This window comes from Thermoascus crustaceus, assembly GCF_041956765.1.
Source record: "Thermoascus crustaceus strain CBS 181.67 unplaced genomic scaffold VTN00scaffold_2, whole genome shotgun sequence".
NCBI classification, from domain to species: Eukaryota; Fungi; Ascomycota; class Eurotiomycetes; order Eurotiales; family Thermoascaceae; genus Thermoascus; species Thermoascus crustaceus.
This window is the reverse complement of record NW_027192528.1, coordinates 2,681,895-2,701,145: the sequence shown is the minus strand read 5'-3', so window position 1 is coordinate 2,701,145 and position 19,251 is coordinate 2,681,895. Positions and strand designations below refer to the sequence as shown.

The following is a 19,251-nucleotide window of genomic DNA, read 5'->3' as shown; positions in this document are numbered from 1 at the left end:
CATCTGCTCCCTCTCGTCTCCGCGCCTCCCTTGCTTTCTATCCCTTTCGTTCGCTTCTTTCTCTTTCCTTCTACCTAGGTACCTATTCAATCCGTACATTTTCGACCTGTCCTGCTTTGTGTGGGTCGGTGGCTTGGTGAAGCCGTCGACCTGCGTTCGCTCAAATCCCTTGCTATCTTACTTCGCCGCCTGAAACAAGCACGGATCTCTAGCAGCCCCAGTCCCCCTCCCCCCGACCTGGAAATGCCCCAACAGTAAATCTGGAAGTAGGGCTGCTCTTTTTTGTCTGGATGAGAGAAAGGCATATTTTTGTTTTATTTTATTCACATTGACCGAGCACACTTGCGTCGTTCCGTTCCGCAGTCCTAATGGTCCAGCTCCTCCACGTTCCAAACATGATCCGCCGCAATTCCGACATCGAAATTCAGCTACCCGACGCTGGCCCAACCACGCCAGCCGACTCTTCCGACGAGCAGGACGTCGAAATGCTGTCCGACGAGCAGGCACAACCGCTGACTTTACCGCCTCATATTGCCGCGCGTTTCTACAGAAAGTCAAGTAAAGGCAGGCGCGCATCCTCCGTATCGTCCCGTCGCAGCTCAATATCCTCCTTGCATTCTCATCATTCCAACGTGTCTTCACATGGAGGACCACAAAGTGATCATGTTGCACAACACCTGCGGCGAGCTTCGATTATCGAAAGTCGTAAGGCGCGACTTGCAGACAGAGCAGTACATGCCGAGAAAGTCAGACTCCGTGCTGCGCTTGCGAAGGCTGCCACTAGGAACCTGCAAAGAGAGGAGAGAGCGTTGGCCGCACAACAAGCACGTGAGCGACTTCTTGCAGAGATCACCGCCAAGTGTGAAGAGGAGGTAAGGCGGGCAAAGAAGAAGGCCGAAGATAATAAGGAGAGGAAGGCTGCGGAGCATGCTCGACTTCGGCTGGAGATGGCTGAGAAGTTTGCGGAAGCCGAGAAAAGGAGGCTGCTATATCAACAGAATCAGCGGCGGCATCGCACTTCTAGCTTACCTGCAGCGGAGGAGAAGAAAATAGTGAAAACAGTTATCAAGTCTCTCACCCGTGATGCCGCCGCGAAGATAATACAGAAGGCCTGGAGAGCCCATTATTCAAGGGTAGTCATGAACAACTTCCGTGCGCTCAATCTCTCACTCGAACGTATCCGAGCAATGACGTTCGATGATGTTGGGGCCTTCCTTTCACAGGAAAATGTATTGGACACTATGGCAAAGGTCCTTCGATTGTGTGGGCTCCAGGATATGGAGAGCGGCACTATGGGTGAACGAGGAGCTGTCCGCACCTTTCTCAGCAGCTACCTAATCTTGGCTCATCCTACCCAAGTCCTAAGCAGTAACGGGGAGCAAGAGCAGGATTTGATCGCAAAAGGACGGGACTTGCTTGTTGCCTTTGAGCAGGTTACTACCCAGCTGTCATCCGGATGTTGTTCCCCTGCATCCATTTCAACAGAACTACAAGCTCTATGCGAATCGTACAATGTGTTCTTTTCTGCTTTTCACGCATGGAAGGCACATGATTCTACTGTGTTGATTGAAATTATGCTAGCCCAGTTCATCGAATTGGAGCTTATATGGCAAACTGTGAAAGATGATCGGGATGGAGGAGTTGCGGACGACTACCAACAGGGCATCAGGCAAAACCAGATTCTCCTACTGGCCAAGTTGAAACGTCTTGCGGGCCCTGAAAAGGCGATGCAGATGGTAAGAGAAGCTTTAAGGAAAGCCAAGAGGGAGAGGAAACGTACTGCATCTTCCAAACAGGCCATCCCGCGGTCTGCCGAAGTTCCGCCCTCATCGACTGAACTCCTTCCAGAAAGTGTGCCTTCACCCATCAGCGAGTCCTTCAACAACGTCGACAGTGCAGTCGTTCAGGAATTTGACAAGCAAAGGATCTCTCCGCATGAGCGATTTACCAAAGCCTTAACCGCTCTTCCAGAGAACCGGGTCTTAGTGCATGAACTCCTTATTAACAAGGAATTTAAAATCGATCAGGCTCCCTACACAGAGCCACGGAAACAGATCATGAAGCATATGTGCGACATGATGCGGAGGGACGTTGATGCCGGACTAGGCACCAACTGGACTGTTGCAATGGCTACCGTTATTCAAGACAGGCTGTTGCGTTCTCTCAGGCCAGGGAACTCACTTCATGTGCTTATAAGTGAGGTCTTGGATCCCAAATTGATTGAAAACCAGTGTAAAACCGGAACATTTTCCTATGATGCTTTCTTCGATTTCATGAGCACTATTTTACCTAAACTTTGCGCGCCTTATCGTGACCCCGAGGTCAAAGCCTTCGCAGAGGACAAATCTCGAGATGCAATTGATCGTCTCGCGAGGCTAATGGAGATAATTGATTTGTTATCGCTGGACCACACAAACTTCATGATTCATGTCGCAGCTCCTCAGCTCATCCAAGAGGCGCCAGGGTATGAACAGAGAACATTTGACAGAGGTGTCCAGGACGGATCAATAGGGCTAGGAAAGACCAGACGGTTTTGGCGAACTAATCGGGCCGTTGTAATCGACGAGATGAAGAAGCGTGATACCGAGAATGCAAACGTCGAACCTCAGCCACCCGCAGCCAAGATCTATGCACAAGGGCTTGTCGATCTTGTTTTTAGCAATGCTCCTGTGTCAGAAGAGCTTATCCCGGAGACGCTGGATCTGGATCGTCAAAGATTGGAGAGACTCCATTCCAAAGCTTTCAATATTGTCGCGACAGCTTCGATTCTGCTGACTGCAAAGAACCTCCTTAAGCGCGATGTCAGATCGCAATGGAAAGCTGAAGCGGACCGCATTGTCTCACTTGACTTCAGAGATATCAAACCAGATCGAATACAATCTATTCTTGAATCGACGCATCCTATGCCGGCCGCTGCTAGGTCTCAGCTTGCAGCGACTATTAGGCGTGTTCTCCCGCCCGCTGCTGCTGCCTCGGCTGTAGCTGCTTCTTCGGTAACAGGCCAGCCATCTGTTGAAATATTTACAGAAACGGCCCCGCCAACTTCATCTTCGGCAGAGTCGTCCAGTTCGTCCTCTTCCAACGAGTCCTTGACTTGTCCAGCGACCTTTACTGATCCAGTTGCTCGCCTCATCCTTTCCCGCTTGCGGGCTCACGTTCTTACCCGCCTCGGCGCTTCCAGTGCAAGTGAAAGGGTGCGTACCACTACGACCGCTAGCCAGAGTTTAGCAGCAGCAGGAATGCCGGAGTTTGTGAACCAGGTTGGGAAGCTGGTTGAAGAGCTGGAGAAAGTGAGGGAAGTCGACTGGCTTTGTCACGGTATGGTTTACGAGCGGGTGCGGAATGAAATAGCCCCTCGAGAACAGGAGTAATTGAGGTGTCGGTTATTTTCGTTGGTTTTTATGTTTATGGGCTTTCTGCTTTTATATATTGGGTTTTTCCACTTTGAAGAAAGAGGTAACGGATAGGACGAGGTAATGGGAGAGTAATTAACACTGGACAGTATGGGCCCATAGGAATTTCCTACAGGATGTTCAGCAAGTTCAGGGAGCACTCCTAGGATGGATGGACAGCTCATGCCTTTCTCATAGGGAATCTTTGGTATAATCTGTTTTTGGATCGCTATTCATGAATCAATCACGTATTGCTGCTTTATGATATCAGCGATTGATTGCTTTCGGGTTTCTATTGCAATAGCATTTGTCCTCGGCGTTATCTGGAGGTTTCGTTGATCCCCTAAGCTGCTTGGCCTGTCTGCCGTTAAACCCATTTCCATCCCTATTCCAACCATCACAAGGTAGTAATTCCGTAGACTCTTTCCTGGCTACTGACTCAGTTACATCGAACTGCTGCCTTCGACGGGCATGAGCCGATCCAGTTAGATGGAGATTCCCATATCTGTTTCCGCATTCCTTGGCTTTAGCAGGAGGCGATGAAGAAATTGTTTGTCACACGTCTGCTATGTAGCATTGTGGAACTGGTTTGAATTAATAGCTAGGTACTGATGGGTACCTACTGCGCATGTAATCCATGTAGCCCGCCAAAGGACTAGACCAGACGATATTCAGCGTTTGATATTTCTACCTTGAACAAATGAATGAAAAAAGGATATTTTCTATATTGAGAATGGTATACGAAAAGATGAAGTGCAAAGGATAGCATATCCAGGTACATACATGAGTTATGGTATCTAAAAGACAGCGGTGTCCAACCAGGTGATGTCACAGTCGGATGCCGCAGCGCCGTAAAGTCCACGACCATCGATCGATCCGATCCACCTTCACGCTTCAATTGCGCGGGGCAAGACATCACAAACTTTGGGGACAATGGGCTTGGTCAGATAGTCCTGGGAAAGACAGAAAAGTTCTCCTTCCCCTCCCCCACCTACTTGTCTGTCATGTGCCTCCGCCAGCATCTTGTTCGCTCTTCCGCTTTTAATTTTTGATTAGACTTATTCGTAATACCTACCTCTCCTCCTGAAGGACTTCCCGCAGGTACACCCCATTTCGTTCCTCCACACGTCGTCTTTATTCCTGGCTTTCTCATTGGAATTACCCAAGAGGAGAATATCAGTCTTTTCTACACACCAGGGAGCAAATCAGATCGCTTTTTTTAACAACCCGCCTGGGGGTTGCTTATCTACCTTTCATCCATCGACCAACTCCACAAGGCAACCGGTCCATCACCACATACAGACGGCAGCGACAAAAATCTTTTTTGTACTTAATTCAAGAGCGCAAGGAAACCCGGCGCACGCCATGGCCTCGAAGACCGCCACACTCTCCTTCCTCTCCAACCTTACCCCTCCCTCCCTCGAGCGGACATGGCTAACGGCTCCACACCCAAGTCTCCCCATCGTCGCGACCTGCAGCTCGGATAAGACTGTGCGGATCTATTCTCTGACCAACTTCAATCTCCTCTCGACGGTATCCGGCGGTCACAAGCGCAGCGTGCGGAGCTGCGCCTGGAAGCCGCTCGTCAAGGGGGAGAGCGTTCTCGCGACGGGCAGCTTCGACGCAACAGTGGGGATCTGGCGGCGGTGGGACAGCTACGGGAGGGAAGATGGCGGTAGTGCAGGCTGGGGGGTTGACGACGAAGATTCTCCTCCGAACGGGCGGGGCCCGCGTGGTGACGACGAGGACGACGATGATGAGGAATGGCGGTTCGCGGTGCTTCTTGACGGCCACGACAGCGAGGTGAAATCCGTCTCGTGGTCGCCGTCGGGGACGTTGCTCGCGACATGCTCGCGCGACAAGTCGATATGGATCTGGGAAGATCTCGACGACGGGGACAATAACTTTGAGACGGTCGCAGTGCTCCAGGAGCACTCCGGGGATGTCAAGTGCGTGGCGTGGCACCCGGTCGAGGAGTGCCTTGCCAGTGCGAGCTATGACGACACGATACGGATGTGGAGGGAAGACATTGATGACTGGGGTCAGGTGGCATGCATCAAGGGCCACGAGGGGACCGTCTGGACCGTCGACTGGGAAGGGGTAGACAATGTACCGTCGACACGGTCAGTCAAAGAAGAGTCAGGAGAAGAAGAGGCTTCTTCGCTACCGGCAAGATGGAGAGAACAACACGCCCTCTCAGGTCCACGACTCGTCTCCTGCTCTGATGACCGGACGGTCCGTGTATGGCGCCGGCGGCCAAAACAGCAACCGTCATCAAGCTCCTCCGGGATCCCAAGCATCATCCGTCCCGTCGGCATCGACGAGACTTGGGACGAAGAAGCCGTGCTGCCGCGGGCCCACGATCTGTCCATCTACGCTGTTGCGTGGAGCAAGCGGAGCGGCCTCGTCGCGTCCACGGGTGCGGATGGCAGGATCGTAGTATACGAGGAGCGATTCGTCCCCACGACTGCTTCCACCGCAGTAGCAGACAGTGATGGCGACGCCGATGCCGATAAGATGGACACAGAATCCACCGATGCCGGTAGTGCTGACCGACGATTGCGAACCGAATGGTCCATTCTCGCCACGATGGAGGCCGCACATGGCATCTACGAAATCAACCACATCTGCTGGGCGAAGCGTGCGGACCGTCGAAGGCAACAACAGGAACAGAAGAACAGCGACTTCTCCTCCGCCGGGGGAGAGGAAGATGTCCTGATCACGACGGCGGACGACGGTAGTATCAAAGTCTGGACGGTGGAGCAATAGCGGGATTATATTCCAAGAGAACGAGAAATAAGAGAGAAAAATGAATAAAAAACAGATAGATCCGAAAGTGGAACTTCCAAGTATGTTCCAATTGTTCTACGATGCATCATGATATTCCTGATTGATCGGTTGGTGGTATACCTAGGTTATGTACCTATGTGTATATATAGATCTAATCACCGGTTACTGGTCGGTCGGTCGAGTGGGATACGAAAGGGAGAAAAAAGAATGATAGATGTCCATTTTCACGAAGACAAGCGAATGAAAAAACATGTATACTCATATATATTGAGATCTATACTCAAATGCAAGATACCTATTTACCTGCCTGCCTGCCTGCCTGGCGTGGGATAGTGCTCTATCTATCTCTCTCCTGCTGTGCAAAGGTCAAGAAAAACAAGTCATACAATGATAAAAGCTGAATGTTGAGCGATAATAATAATCATATGTAGGTAATCATGTCAATATTGCCCGAAACTCGACTCGACCCTCGAAAAGGAACAAAGAACCGCGGAAAAAAAGAAGATAGAGAATAACAAAGGATAGAACAGATCTCATACAGTTTTGCGCCCTTCCATGGATCGTAGCGTATGAAGCCTGCAGGCCTCATGGTCAATCCATATTTAGGTACTATATACAGAATGCGCCCGAAAACAAATGCAGTGAGATATAGGGGAAGCAAAAGAAGAGAAAGCTCCGCTCATCTCTGATCTTTGTCCGCCAGGTTGGTCCGCTCGCTAACGGGTTTCCTTTCGATGGTCGTGATCTTCCTCGTCGCTGTTTTCTTCTCCAACTGCATAGCGCTCGCCCCCCGTCTCCGACGGAGACTGGAGATGGTCTAGCTCAGACTCGTCAAAGTCCCCGGCTTCAACGTCAGCAGCCTCGGAACGCTTGTTGCGGAAACGCTCCAGGATTGAGCCGCTGTTGGAGCTGCCATGCTGGTAGACATCGCGACGGTAACTGCGGTGACGGCGGCGACTGCGCCAGATAAGGAATCCCCAGAGAGACACACCGATAATGACAACGAGGAGCACTGTCTCGCCGGACTTGGCATACGCCTTCCACTCCGCCTCCTTCAGCTTCTCCTTCGCCTGCTGCTCGGCGGCAGTGCTATTGGGATGGCCGCCCACGGAAGTCTGAGGCAGCTTCTCGCCATCTATGCGCGAATCCGCAGGCTGGCCACCGATGCTGGCGATATCCACTTTGACGAAACGATCGAACATGTCCCGGCTCCGGCGGGGGACATCATACGGAACCATATGGCTGGCGTTGTAAAAGAGGACGTAGGTTAGGTTTCTCGCTTGCTGGTAGATACCGGCCGGCTCCCCTTCGAATGTCCAGTCACGTCGTGGGGCCCAAACGCCAGGTGAGATCTCAAAGCCCGCTCCACCGTTCCATTTCATATTGGAGATGAGCTCCTCCGTACCGATATGGTTGCAGATGAGATCCTTGTCTCCGCTGAAAAGGAGGACATTAATTCCAGACTCGAGCAGGCCAGGGAGCAACTGTATCGAAGGCACCGAGTTCTTGGCCCGGAAGGCTCCACTCACAGCGCCAGAGCATTCATCCCAGCCGGTTTTCTTGTCCGGGTTGACGTTCAAGGCTTTGACAACATCCGGCCGACGCAGGTACGGCCTGACCTTTTCCAAGTCTGTGGGCCATTTCATCCCACAGGAAGGATACTCATCACGGAGGCGAAGGTCGTACATGTTGTAACACTGGCCGTCTGAATCGATGGTCGACTTGAGTAGTTCCTGCAGAATCGCCTCACAGTCGGTAATATCGACCTTGTCTGGTCCATCAGGAGCACCCAGCTTAGACAAGCAGACAGACTGCATTGTTTCCAGATTCTTGGCGATCTGGCTACCCCCCTGGACCAGGCCTTCCTTATAGGCAAACGTCAAGTAAGCCTGATACTGTTCCACCGGTGATATCCAGCCATTGCCGATCAAGAGACCACGGACGTTCCATTTTGGTTGACCGGGGGCGAGCTTCTGATTCCGTTCGAGAATGGCTTTTGCAATGTAGGGAATATGTTGGCCGGCATATGATTCCCCAGCGATGTATATCTGCAGGAGACGTCAGACGAATTCCCAGTGTTAAACAGTCACGAGGACGGTTCTGGTAAAACATACATCGTCGCGCTCGTATTCCGGGAACAGCTCAAAGAACTTCACCAAGAACGTGATGAATTGAGCGGACATCTCCGTCAACTCATGGAGATAGCTGTTCGTATTCACGTAGCTGAAGCCAGTACCGACCGGCTGATCCACAAAGAGCATGTTGGCAAACTCGTACCACGATCCATTATTGTATTCTAGCGTGTGGTCATCCTTCAACCTGTAAGGCCCGACCTCCATCAAGGCGCCATCCATGGAGCTGCATCCCGGTCCACCATTCAACCAAATGACGGTGCGCTGCCGATTAGCTATGTGGTGATTTTGGAAGTGCCAAAAGAAGAGGTTTCCATTATTTGCGGGGTCCACTTCGATGTGCCTGTCAGAATGAGGCGTCAGTATCCTACTAGGTCTCTGGCCCCAGAAGGACCGGGCGTTAAGAGGCAAGCACACAAGGGAGCGTACCCAGCATGCATCTTTAGGAGCGGCCCCTCTGGCGCTCCCGGGAGTGAGCGGACATAATAATCGGCTGCAGACTTGGACGCGGCGGAAGTCAGATTGCTTAAAAGGAGTAGCGGCAGAGCCCATAATGATGTAGCGGCAAAAGCGCTATTCTTCCTCCTCCAGCCCCCGAACGAGGGAAACGAGGATGAGATCATTTCCCAAAAAAATCTAAAAATTGGGGACTGTTGAGAGGGGGATTGTATGACAAGGCGTCCCTCCAGGACTTGGTGACTGCTGCTCAGGCTGGCATCGATTCCGCGGATTCGCCGCGCGGACAATGGGGAAGACGGGGGCGTCCAAGGGAAAATATAAGGAGATGGAGAAAAGATCCAAGAAAAGTGCAGGGACCTGGAAACAAAGAGGCCCTGGCAGGAGTCACAAATAGGCCAACTTTTGAAAGAGGAAGAGGTACAGTGAGAGGGATGCTCTTGGATACGAGATTCGTGGCATTCTCGCAAGGCAGCCGTTGCAGCTCCGGACGGTGTACGGCGTAATACAGGCTGTGCTCCGGATCCGGGGGGCGCCGGGCATGCCGCGGCCCGCTGGGCGTCCACCCCGTGGTAACGTGACGGTAACGAACAGTGGCTGAGCAGGAGTCTTTGTGCTGACGCGCGCTGGTCTAGGCCTCGTCACGGCGATCGTTCTGTGTAAATTACTATATTAGATGCCGGTCGATCATTCCAGCCAGAGACGTTCTGCTCGAGGAACATGCCAAGGCTGCGGCAGACGAACAAGCATTGCGGGCGAGACAGACCCTGCCAATCCTCCATACTTTTAGTGTCACTCCGTTTCAGCCACAGGTACTTCTCAAAGTTGGGTTGAAGCCGTTGTTTTAGAGGTCGTTCAAGTGTCGTGACCCTTTTCCATTTGCGGCATATGAAGTACTCTGTATGGAGTAATGCCGAGTAGTTAGGTATTCACCTTCCCCCATCTACAAGCAACCCCGTACAGCCATAAGCTTTTGCTCCAAATTTCCCACTTGGTCCTGACTACTGCAGGCTAACGTGCAGTTCCAAGCCTTGGTCCACTGAAGGTCTCCCTTTCTTGTTCTAAATCCCAACGTCCCCGGTTCAAATTTCAATGTCCTGCTTTTCTTTTCTTCTGTATCAGATTCGCTCCACGAATAAACTCTCTCTTCTCCTAGTTGCAGCACTGGCCGTCTGACTCCCAACGCTGGAGGTCAATTACGTCATAACTTGACGGTATCGCGAGTCTTACTCCTCGCAGTAATGCCCGGGCTAACAGATGACAGAACTGATAAACATGCCGCATTGCGGGAGTATCTCGCATTGTTACGGACATGAATCCTCAGGACGAGAATCTTGCTTCAGCTTCCTGTCGCTTTTTATCACTGTCAAGTAATTCTCTCATATATACTTGGAAGGGACTTTCCCTATGGGGTACCCCATGAAAAACAACATCTTTCACACGGAACATTGAAAGTTACGAATTACTCCTATCTCTAGACTTACCAGGTCCTACGGCTGCTCTAGACCCCATCAAAATCATGTTTCTAACAAGCATTTCTAAAGAATTCAACTAGCAGATTATATTTGTTAGATCAGTGTCATAAATCTCACATAGATTCTATATAGGAGTCCGGAATATCATGCGTCTACCTAACTTTGCCAGGGTTGTGAGACGGCAAGTATAGGCAGGGATCCTGGGCGCGTTGCTTCCGAACTAGTCAGGATTCGGGACCTAGGTTTCGTGCGCTGCAGCAGAATAGCTCCCAGGCTCATTGTTAGGTCGAACACACAAGCCGGCTCAGATGGCCCGTCAGCAGTTTTCTGTGCTGATGAAATTTGATATCTGCTCGGGAACTGGGTCAGTAGTTCTTTTCTTGATCTTCGAATTCCAATACGGACTTCACAACAGGTCGTCCACGCCTCGGTCGGCATCCTTTTTTATCAGATCAAACATTCCCTTTCGTCGCGTCAGCTTCATGAAGTTTCGAGGTAGAGATAGTATACGACGTACCTCCGGCATGATTGGGCGACCATCGCTGCCCTTGACATATCGAAAAGGTAGTTCCGTGCTCTCGTGTTCGTTGATTCGGAGTTCAGGGTTGTCGATATACGGGATCTTATCCAGAGGAACTATATGTATATACATGTAAGTCCACTGATGTTCCAACGTGGATTTTCCTAACAACCAAGGGACGGAGCGTGGCACCTTTCTCCTGTACGACCATGCGTGTCACCCTGATGGCGGTGTCCGTGGACATCTGCTTAGGTCCAAGCCGTCTTCCCACATAACCTTTCTTCCGCAGCTCAGAAGTCCGGTCTACCTGTCATCAGCAGGAGCTTCCAAGACAAGGGACTACAGAGTTGTCAGACGCACCTCGCGGAGGATCATCACCTGCGCGGAGACCATAAAGTTAGCACTTTTGAGTTCAACCTACCCGTTTAATTGGTAGATGGGACCTGTGATCTTTCGCACCGAGGATGCCACCGAATAGAAAGACCTCGAACTGGTCCCCATCTGAGGGGCTCAAGTCGAGTTTTGCAGCCGGATCTAGTAGGCAGACCTTGGACTTCTTGTCCGCAAATATCTCCTCGACGCTGCGCTGCTCAACCTCCAGTGCCTCCGTTTTGGCCAGATGCTCTGGCAACTGCAGCGAAGCAGGCACGGACGTCAGCAGAAACCTTGCCCCCGCGGCTTGCGACTCCCGAGCGATGCAGGCATACTCGAGGGCGGACCAAGTCCCCAGTTCCGGGTCGAGGTGCTCGACCACATAGGTCACTGGTCCCTCACGTGGGGTTGGCTTTTCGTCATTCATGATTGAAGGGACAAAGTAAATTTCTGGACCCAGCTGCAGGAAGTTGAAGTTCTCGAAAATGATTGATCCGAACGGAGGAGGATTGGTATGTTCTGGAAGACACAAAGAAGTAAAGGACGTCACAAGAGTCACGAGATGACGGCGGAATTGCACCAGTGGCGGAGTCCGTGGTAATTGAAGGGCGGCGGAGGGCTCAGCTGGCCAGGCCCGACGCAAAAAGGATCTGCCCCGTCTTTGAGCGTGGTGACACTGTGCGGAGGAGAGCGCGCTGTGATAGATGATAATTCAGTGTGGAGAAGAAAGACTGCGCAACGCTTCTAAGAGGCCTGATTGGGCAGGGCGGATTTTCGCAGCGGACACGGCTCATAGGCTGGGGAAGAGAAGACTGCCCGGTCAGACAAGACCACGCAGTCGCGGTGGATCCGTCGTCCATGCCTGTCGAGATGCCAGAATCTGGCTGCTCTGGCAGATCTGTATGTCTCTGGCTGGCTGCCCGCGGAGGCAAAAGGGCGCAGACAAAGATGTTGTAGCGCAGGAGAGCCTAGGAATGCATTGCCAGTAGACCTTGTAGACCATACGGACTCCCATCTACCGTTCCTTTTCCTCTGTCGTGGGCAAGATCGGGATACCCAGGCCAGCCAGGAGACCCTGACTCTTCTCCCTCCACCACCAAACCACCCCTGATCTTCAGACCGGCTCATAAGACTGCTACGGTATCCTCGTTCGTCGAGGTGAGTTGTGAGGTGGCTCCGGCTGGCCGACTGCTGCACTACGCAGTAGGTTAAGTTGCTGGTGTCGCTCCCCCACCCTCCCTCGCGCTTATGCTAACGGCCGCTTTATCGATATTCGATACCGACCAGGAATTCCACCTCCTTCACCAACTGCAACACCACCATCTCTCCGCCTCTACGGCCAGGTCAATTCCCCTTCTCTCTTGCCAGATTCTCCTGCGGAGGCCAGCCCTCCTGGCATGTGGACTGCTCTTTTCCCTTGAGTTTTGTGCCTCGCGGATCAGTCGTCACTGCTAGTTCCAAAGGCGACCAGGGTGCCCGCTCACTACCCAACGCACCCTGATATTCGAGCTGCCGCACGTTGAATCCACCGAGACGTGAAAACGTCGAGATCTTTCGCTGGACCCTTTCTGTTGGGTCACTATACCTCTCACATCCCATTTCGCAGGCCTTGATTGCACGCTCGGTGCCCCAGCCACGGTCTCTTGAAACGTCGGAGCTGAAGTAATATATCACCACCTTCCCTCCATCCAGTCACAAGTCCTACGAAATACAACGCGAACATAGAAACTATCATCATGAATCCGCACCAGCAGAACAAGGTTGATATCAACGTGAGTGTTCACTCCTCCTTGTCCAATGCGCGAGCAGCCTGACGTTGTTACCCCGCCGCAGTCATTGAGCCCAGAGGAGCAGCGTCTGCTGCGACTCTATGGCAAGATGCCAACGAAGAAGGACCTTCTCCAGAACAAGCTGAAGGTATGTTCCGGATCCCTGCCACGATCTGCTCCGCGCTCGTTTTTCCTAACAACTCCTCCAGGAACGGAAGTACTTCGACTCTGGAGACTACGCTCTGAGCAAGGCTGGCAAGGCTTCGGACGTTGGCGTTACCAACATCGGCTCCCGTCACCCTCTGCCCGAGAACATCCCACATTTGACAGCCACGTCTCCCGGTTCCAATAACCCTGCTGCGAACAACGGAGCCGGTATTGGTGCTCAAGGACAGCCGGTCCCTGGTAGCATCAGCGGCCACCCTGGATCTATCGGATTCCAGAGCAGGAGCCCCGTCAAGGAGGGCAGTTTTCTGCAGCGGGAAACCAGCGCGGAGGAATCAGACACGGCTAAAGAGGGCACGAAAAACAAGGATGCGGAGGATCTGAGCGTCAGCCCACCGCCTGCAAGGGAAGGCGTTCCAATCCGACGATGAATTGTCTTTATGGGATCGAGTGTCGTTGGTTGATGCCTTTATTTCCATTTTTACGGTTGTTGCGTTGTTCTAGAGAGATGCCTGGCGCTATGGATTGTTTCCCCACATGGTTGCGGGCGGTTGAATTACAGGCAGTGTGCGCTGCAGAGCAGAGCAAGGCAGAACAGAACAGCGAGGAGCGAAAAAAAGCGGATGACAGGAAAAAGAAAAGGGAAAAAAAGTGCAAAAAGTCTGCGAGTCTTGCCCTTTGATTCTGACACTTGAGGTTTCATCCGTCTTCACACTTTTGAGGCTTAAACAATTTGTACTAGCTAGGCATGCTGTGCGCTGGTCGAGAGCCCTGCTTTTCCTTTTTTTTACTTCTTCTTTTTCCTCTTGACTTTCTCATGGCACTCTCATCCTCCCCGTGGTTTTGTTCCTCTTCTCGCTCCTCATTTTTTATTTGTTTTCTCCTTTCTTGTCACATATCCGTCCGTCAGTCATGTTGTCGTCTCATGGCATTAACTGAGTGTTCGAGTGGTCTTTTTTCTCCTTTTCCCTTTCCGTCCCATATCTATCTACGTGTAGTGTCATGCCCATCCAGTTCACGTTTTAGTTTTCATGCTTATACCATAGCTGAGCTAGGGCAAGAAATACCTGTGCATTCCCTTGCTGGAAGTACGAACGGCATCCTGAAGGCGCGCTGTACATTTCAATGAACCACATTAAATGAATTCGAATCCACCTAACTACTATAGTGCAAATGCTCTGGTGGGTAGATAATGATGTCACAGTCCTTGATGTCGGTCGGGGAGGCGAGTTCGACTTCCAAACCGGGAAGGAAAGCAGCGCACCTCGGCCTGAGCCCTGGGATGAATCCCAGCTTAGGTACAGTAGTGTGGGTAGGTAGTCTACTACCTAGTTACCTATCTCCTTAAAAGGAATTCAAGAAGAGAGTGTGTGGATCTCGTTACAGGATTCATCTATAGCCTAGGTAGAAAAGACGAGTGGTCAACTGCCCGATCTAACTCATGTTCACTATTTTAAGAAGGACTACGACCACGAAAGTCAATCGAAAGACTTCGAGAAGCGATAGAAAGATATCGATTGAACCTACCTAGGTAGACTATGCTAGTATATTGTTTAAAAGAAAAGAATGTGATAGAAACAGATAGTTGCAGCTTAGGCACATAATTCTACTTTGACGTTCGACTTAATTGAATAGCCCCCCTCTTGGGAACCTGCTTAGAAAAGCTGTGCACAAATTATTGTTCTTTGAATAGCTATAGCGTTGAATATGCCTGCATCTCTGTTAAGTACAGTACAATATGTAAAATCTGTCTTCGAGACGGCCACCCATCCGTGGCAGCTTCACGGGGAGGGGAATGCTGAATATGTCTGCAGGTCGGTGAACATTTCTGTATGTTGGTATAAAGCCAGTCAAGGAAATTAAGTTGCGGGAGGGCGACTGTGGGTATAATAGCGAAGGGGCAGATGAAAAGGTGCGTTCCCGATTCATGCAAAGAAGGTAAGGGTGGGAGGGCTGTGCGGGGAAAATCAATGTCATCTGTAAATGATCCTTGTCCTTTCCGAAGCTTCCTTTGTTCTGTATCCAAGATCTTCACTTCTATCCCTCTGTCATTCAGATCGTGCTGACTTTCCATTACCAGTCACTGTTGGACAATGCTAGTGTCTCTCCAAGACACGCAACTCCGCCTCCACAGTAGTAAATGCAGCGACGTCTGGATATATAGATTCGCGAGGTTGGGACTCAAAAGGGCGCAATAGGGAATTAAATGCGAACAGGTTCTCTTAGTACGGACAGAGATATGGCAATCTTGACCAGACCATAAAAAGCTCCGTATCATGCCCGGCCATGTAGAGTGTTTTGAGTTTCTTCGGATACAACTTCTGCGAAAGAAACCCGTACAACAGGACTCTGGGGTGTACCAAGTGTCTGTCGGCTAGGCTGCCATTTAGTCGTTCCGCAGCATCGGTGGTGGGACGATGCGTATTCCGTCAATTCCCTAAAATCGACTGGCACACTTTCCGCAATGGCGCATTGTCATAGCCCTCTGTCATACAGGCAAGTGTTGCCTGTCAAGAGATGCAGACACGGCTGAAATTCATCAACATTCCCGCAATCCCTTCAATCTGTCTTCCAATGGCCCGCTAGTCCCGCATCAATATCATCTTGTTTGCCTAGATAGAGTTCGACAGCATACAAGGCCAGGGTGCTGGCGAGATTGACCCATCTCCATAGGTTCCCACCGCCGCCGCCTTGATTGCTCCACCATTCCCCGCTGCCTCCCATCGCTTGCGATGTAGATGCAAAATGCTGCATCAAGAGACTAGTGTAAACTGCGATGAGAATACTGGGGTAAAACCAGCTGAGGAGACCCAGAAATTGCCCAGCGGCATCCGAATCATCCAGAGACGCTTCTTGCGACAGAGCCCGGGCTCCAGATTCTCGAACAGCAGGTATTATTCGCGTCGAGGCGTACAAGACGAAAAGGCGATAGGCAAGCGATATGAGAACGGAGGGCGTCACAGCACTAAACGCTGCTGTGATAACATTGAAGGCCGCGTGGATTATGGAAGGAAGGAGGGATAGAGCGTGCATAATGGTGGTGTATGACGCCATGATGATTGGCGGGAGCGGAGGGAAGTCCGCAGCTTGGGACGGCGGAGGGGTCTGTTCGACCGGGTGCGATGGCTGATAGTCGGTGAAGATCTGATAGATGCAGAGCACAACGTAGGCAAAGAGAAGAGAGCTCTCCACCGGGTTTCCGCGTCCGCTGCCAATTCCCCAGGCGCACAAGATCACAGCGCAAGTGATGGCCACACCGATCAAGGCTGCGTCGACATTGGATATCTCTGGGAACTGTAGGACGCGCCAGAGGAAATAGACGGAACTAGATATTATCGACGCGGAAAGAACAAGGAGTCCAATCTAGTGTGGAGTTAGCATCTTTCAGGCACGATGTTGCAGAGTAAAAAAAAAGTAAAGGGACATACCATCCAGCTATCACTTCGTCCGCCTCTGTTGACGAGCCATCGAGTAATCTGCCCTGCGGCCTGGATAACCAACAGGCTGCAGAAACCTTCCACCAGCTGGAATACCGGAGTCGACCATCTTAACAGCTTATCCCAGTTCCCGATAGTCACTGTTTCTATCAGCCCATCCGGGCCGAATATCCAGTCATGGACCGAAGTGTCCTGCGCCCTCTTCCCGCTGAAGGTCCGTTCCACCCATCCGCTGTTGCTGTCCGCATCGATCGAGAATCGGTCCAGTGACCAGATAAGCAAGGATGGGACGATGAGCCACTGGGTCGATCGGATGAGGAAGATCAGAGTCGAACGAACCCATGATCGTTCCGGGGTCGTCAGCTTCAGCAGCGAGAAGAGGAAGTAGAACGTCGCAAGGGACAAAGAGAAGGCGAGACCGCACGTCCTGCCGCCGACATCGAAGGCGAGAGGGATGGAGACGACAATGACGGCGAGGAAGATGGCGGAGGAGAGGACTCGAAAGAGCCACATCGACGCGGCTGGATTGCGAGAACGGGATGGCACTATTCAGGACAATGACCAAGGCAGACGCAGGACGCAGAGATAAGCACCACCACGCAGATGCGCCTTTCAAGAAGGTTGAAATTTTGCAACTTCACAGTGGACCCTGATGAGGGTGAACGCACGCGATCTGTTGGCGCTTGATCTTATCTGCAGGGCGGGACCGGTGATATCTTCACGTGTTAGGCTGCTCAACACAGCAAGGCAGACACGCGCACCAGACCGAGGACCAAAATGCCCTGCTCTGTTTCCAAGCAGCGGCTCTGAGGAGCGCAGTCCCTGGCAGGCTCGGAGTGAGGATTGTTGTGTCCTGGAGCTGAGAAAATCTTGGCGTCGTGGTTTAGAGCGTCAAGGCACGCGCTGTGCTTACAGGGTGCAGCTGCCAGCGTGCACACTGCAGGGGAACCGGCCTAGAGCCCTTGACCGCAAAGGCTCTGGCGGGCGGTCTGCAGGAATGGAGAGCAGAAAGCAAGAGAAAAGAAAACAAAAAAAGTTGCAGAGTCTGCAGAAGCAGATGTGCTCCTGTTTCAAGATCCCTGACCTGGATGATCTATTCCCCTCAGGCTTCTCCTGTCCTGATGAAGGAGCTCCAGATCGACTACAAGATGCTAAGTGTCCTCGCTGTGCGCTCTCACAGGCCGAGCGTCAGCCGTGGGACCGTCCACGCTGGAAAAGCGCCGACTAGGCCCGGATGGGCTTAGCGTCCACCCGCGAGCTCCAGACCGGCTGACTAAGACAAGTCGGATCATGTGAACGCGTGCCCGCCCAAGCCCTCGTCGCAAGCTCCAAAGAACGGCCGGATCGAGCATCTTCAGATCCTGACGTTCGATCCCGTGTATACTTGTATGCTACGGATCCGCCAGCTGTTCAAGATGGCCGAGGACTCTGTGGCCAAGAAGCTGAAGACTTCTCCTCCCGTGATCGGGACTCACAAGTATGCATTGCGTCTCGCACCTTCTTCCGTCCTCTCATGTGTCGATGTTCTGTAACCTGAGCCTTGTGATTGGAACTGATACATCGCCTTCTCCAGCGGCCACTTCCACGCCGATGAAGCCCTTGCCGTCTACCTCCTCCGTCTCCTCCCGACCTACTCCTCCTCTCCTCTAGTCCGTACCAGAGATCCGGCCGTTCTGGCAACATGCCACACCGTCGTCGACGTGGGCGGGGAGTATGATCCCGCCAAAAACCGCTTCGACCACCACCAGCGCACCTTCACGACCACCTTCCCCAACCACAACACCAGGCTCTCCTCTGCGGGCTTGGTCTACATGCACTTCGGGCGGGACATAATCGCGCAGCACGTCTCCCTCCCGCGAGACCACGAGGACGTGAGCCTGCTGTACGAAAAGCTCTACACGGACTTCATCGAGGCCATTGACGCCAATGACAATGGCATCTCCGTCTACGACCCCGCGGCCATCTCCGCCGCCGGCTTGGAGAAGCGCTTCAAGGACGGCGGCGTCCAGCTGAGCTCGCTGGTCGGGGACATGAACTTCCCGGACCCGACCGCCTCGCCCGGTGAGCCGCAGGACGAGGACAGCCTCTTCGCACGCGCCAGCAGCTTCATTGGCCACGTCTTCCTCCGCAAGCTGCAGCACGCCGGCTTCTCCTGGCTGCCCGCGCGCACCACCGTCGGAGCCGCGTACCACTCGCGTACCGAGACGCACCCGTCCGGGCGCATCATCATACTGCCGCAGGGCGGTGTTCCCTGGAAGGAGCACCTGTACAATTTCGAGAAGGAGGCGTCCGGTGGCAGCGAACCCGACCCCGCCAACCAGGTCTACTACGTCCTCTACCCAGAGAGTGCGACGGAAGGATCCAAATGGCGGGTGCAGTGTGTCCCCGTCTCGGAGGGGAGCTTCGAGTCCCGCAAGCCGCTGCCAGAGTCCTGGCGCGGGGTCCGGGACGAAGAGCTTGACAGTGTCCTGGCCGCGGAGGCTGAGCGCACTGGCAAGCCGAAGATCCTGGAGGGCGCGGTCTTCGTGCACGCGAGTGGATTCATTGGAGGCCACAAGACGAAGAAGGGTGCATTGGCGATGGCGGTTAGGAGCTTGGAAGAGTAATGGTTGTCCAAAAAGGGCGGCATATGTAGTCCGTTCGAGATGTTCCAAAGACGCGGTCTTGGACTTGGCCTGAATACGTGTGGTTATGCAAGCCATGGAAAAAGAGGGGTCTTAAACCCCGACTTCGAAATATGGCC

At 52.5% G+C, this 19,251-nt stretch overlaps 8 protein-coding genes across 8 annotated transcripts; 4 read left to right on the top strand and 4 right to left on the bottom strand.

The window, feature by feature from the left end:
- Positions 1-368: 368 nt before the first annotated feature.
- On the top strand, positions 369-3,371 carry VTN00DRAFT_4532 (uncharacterized protein; the record flags this gene model as incomplete). The annotated part of the gene is made up of 1 exon (XM_069430970.1): positions 369-3,371. The coding sequence occupies one exon, from the start codon at positions 369-371 to the stop codon at positions 3,369-3,371; it is 3,003 nt and encodes a 1,000-aa protein (XP_069290052.1).
- A 1,386-nt stretch (positions 3,372-4,757) lies between these two features.
- Positions 4,758-6,161, top strand: VTN00DRAFT_4531 (uncharacterized protein; the record flags this gene model as incomplete). The annotated part of the gene is made up of 1 exon (XM_069430969.1): positions 4,758-6,161. One exon carries the CDS (start codon positions 4,758-4,760, stop codon positions 6,159-6,161), a length of 1,404 nt encoding a protein of 467 aa, XP_069290051.1.
- A 737-nt stretch (positions 6,162-6,898) lies between these two features.
- VTN00DRAFT_4530 (uncharacterized protein) lies at positions 6,899-8,937 on the bottom strand (the record flags this gene model as incomplete). Its single annotated transcript, XM_069430968.1, has 3 exons — positions 6,899-8,230; positions 8,297-8,657; positions 8,744-8,937. The coding sequence occupies 3 exons, from the start codon at positions 8,935-8,937 to the stop codon at positions 6,899-6,901; spliced, it is 1,887 nt and encodes a 628-aa protein (XP_069290050.1).
- A 1,714-nt stretch (positions 8,938-10,651) lies between these two features.
- On the bottom strand, positions 10,652-11,564 carry VTN00DRAFT_4529 (uncharacterized protein; the record flags this gene model as incomplete). Its single annotated transcript, XM_069430966.1, has 5 exons — positions 10,652-10,708; positions 10,763-10,881; positions 10,958-11,068; positions 11,126-11,143; positions 11,225-11,564. The coding sequence occupies 5 exons, from the start codon at positions 11,562-11,564 to the stop codon at positions 10,652-10,654; spliced, it is 645 nt and encodes a 214-aa protein (XP_069290049.1).
- Positions 11,565-12,481: 917 nt separating this feature from the next.
- Positions 12,482-12,736, bottom strand: VTN00DRAFT_4528 (uncharacterized protein; the record flags this gene model as incomplete). The annotated part of the gene is made up of 1 exon (XM_069430965.1): positions 12,482-12,736. One exon carries the CDS (start codon positions 12,734-12,736, stop codon positions 12,482-12,484), a length of 255 nt encoding a protein of 84 aa, XP_069290048.1.
- Positions 12,737-12,873: 137 nt separating this feature from the next.
- VTN00DRAFT_4527 (uncharacterized protein) lies at positions 12,874-13,502 on the top strand (the record flags this gene model as incomplete). The annotated part of the gene is made up of 3 exons (XM_069430964.1): positions 12,874-12,909; positions 12,971-13,054; positions 13,116-13,502. The coding sequence occupies 3 exons, from the start codon at positions 12,874-12,876 to the stop codon at positions 13,500-13,502; spliced, it is 507 nt and encodes a 168-aa protein (XP_069290047.1).
- Positions 13,503-15,630: 2,128 nt separating this feature from the next.
- VTN00DRAFT_4526 (uncharacterized protein) lies at positions 15,631-17,021 on the bottom strand (the record flags this gene model as incomplete). Its single annotated transcript, XM_069430963.1, has 2 exons — positions 15,631-16,434; positions 16,500-17,021. 2 exons carry the CDS (start codon positions 17,019-17,021, stop codon positions 15,631-15,633), a joined length of 1,326 nt encoding a protein of 441 aa, XP_069290046.1.
- Positions 17,022-17,923: 902 nt separating this feature from the next.
- VTN00DRAFT_4525 (uncharacterized protein) lies at positions 17,924-19,114 on the top strand (the record flags this gene model as incomplete). Its single annotated transcript, XM_069430962.1, has 2 exons — positions 17,924-17,985; positions 18,082-19,114. The coding sequence occupies 2 exons, from the start codon at positions 17,924-17,926 to the stop codon at positions 19,112-19,114; spliced, it is 1,095 nt and encodes a 364-aa protein (XP_069290045.1).
- Positions 19,115-19,251: the final 137 nt, after the last annotated feature.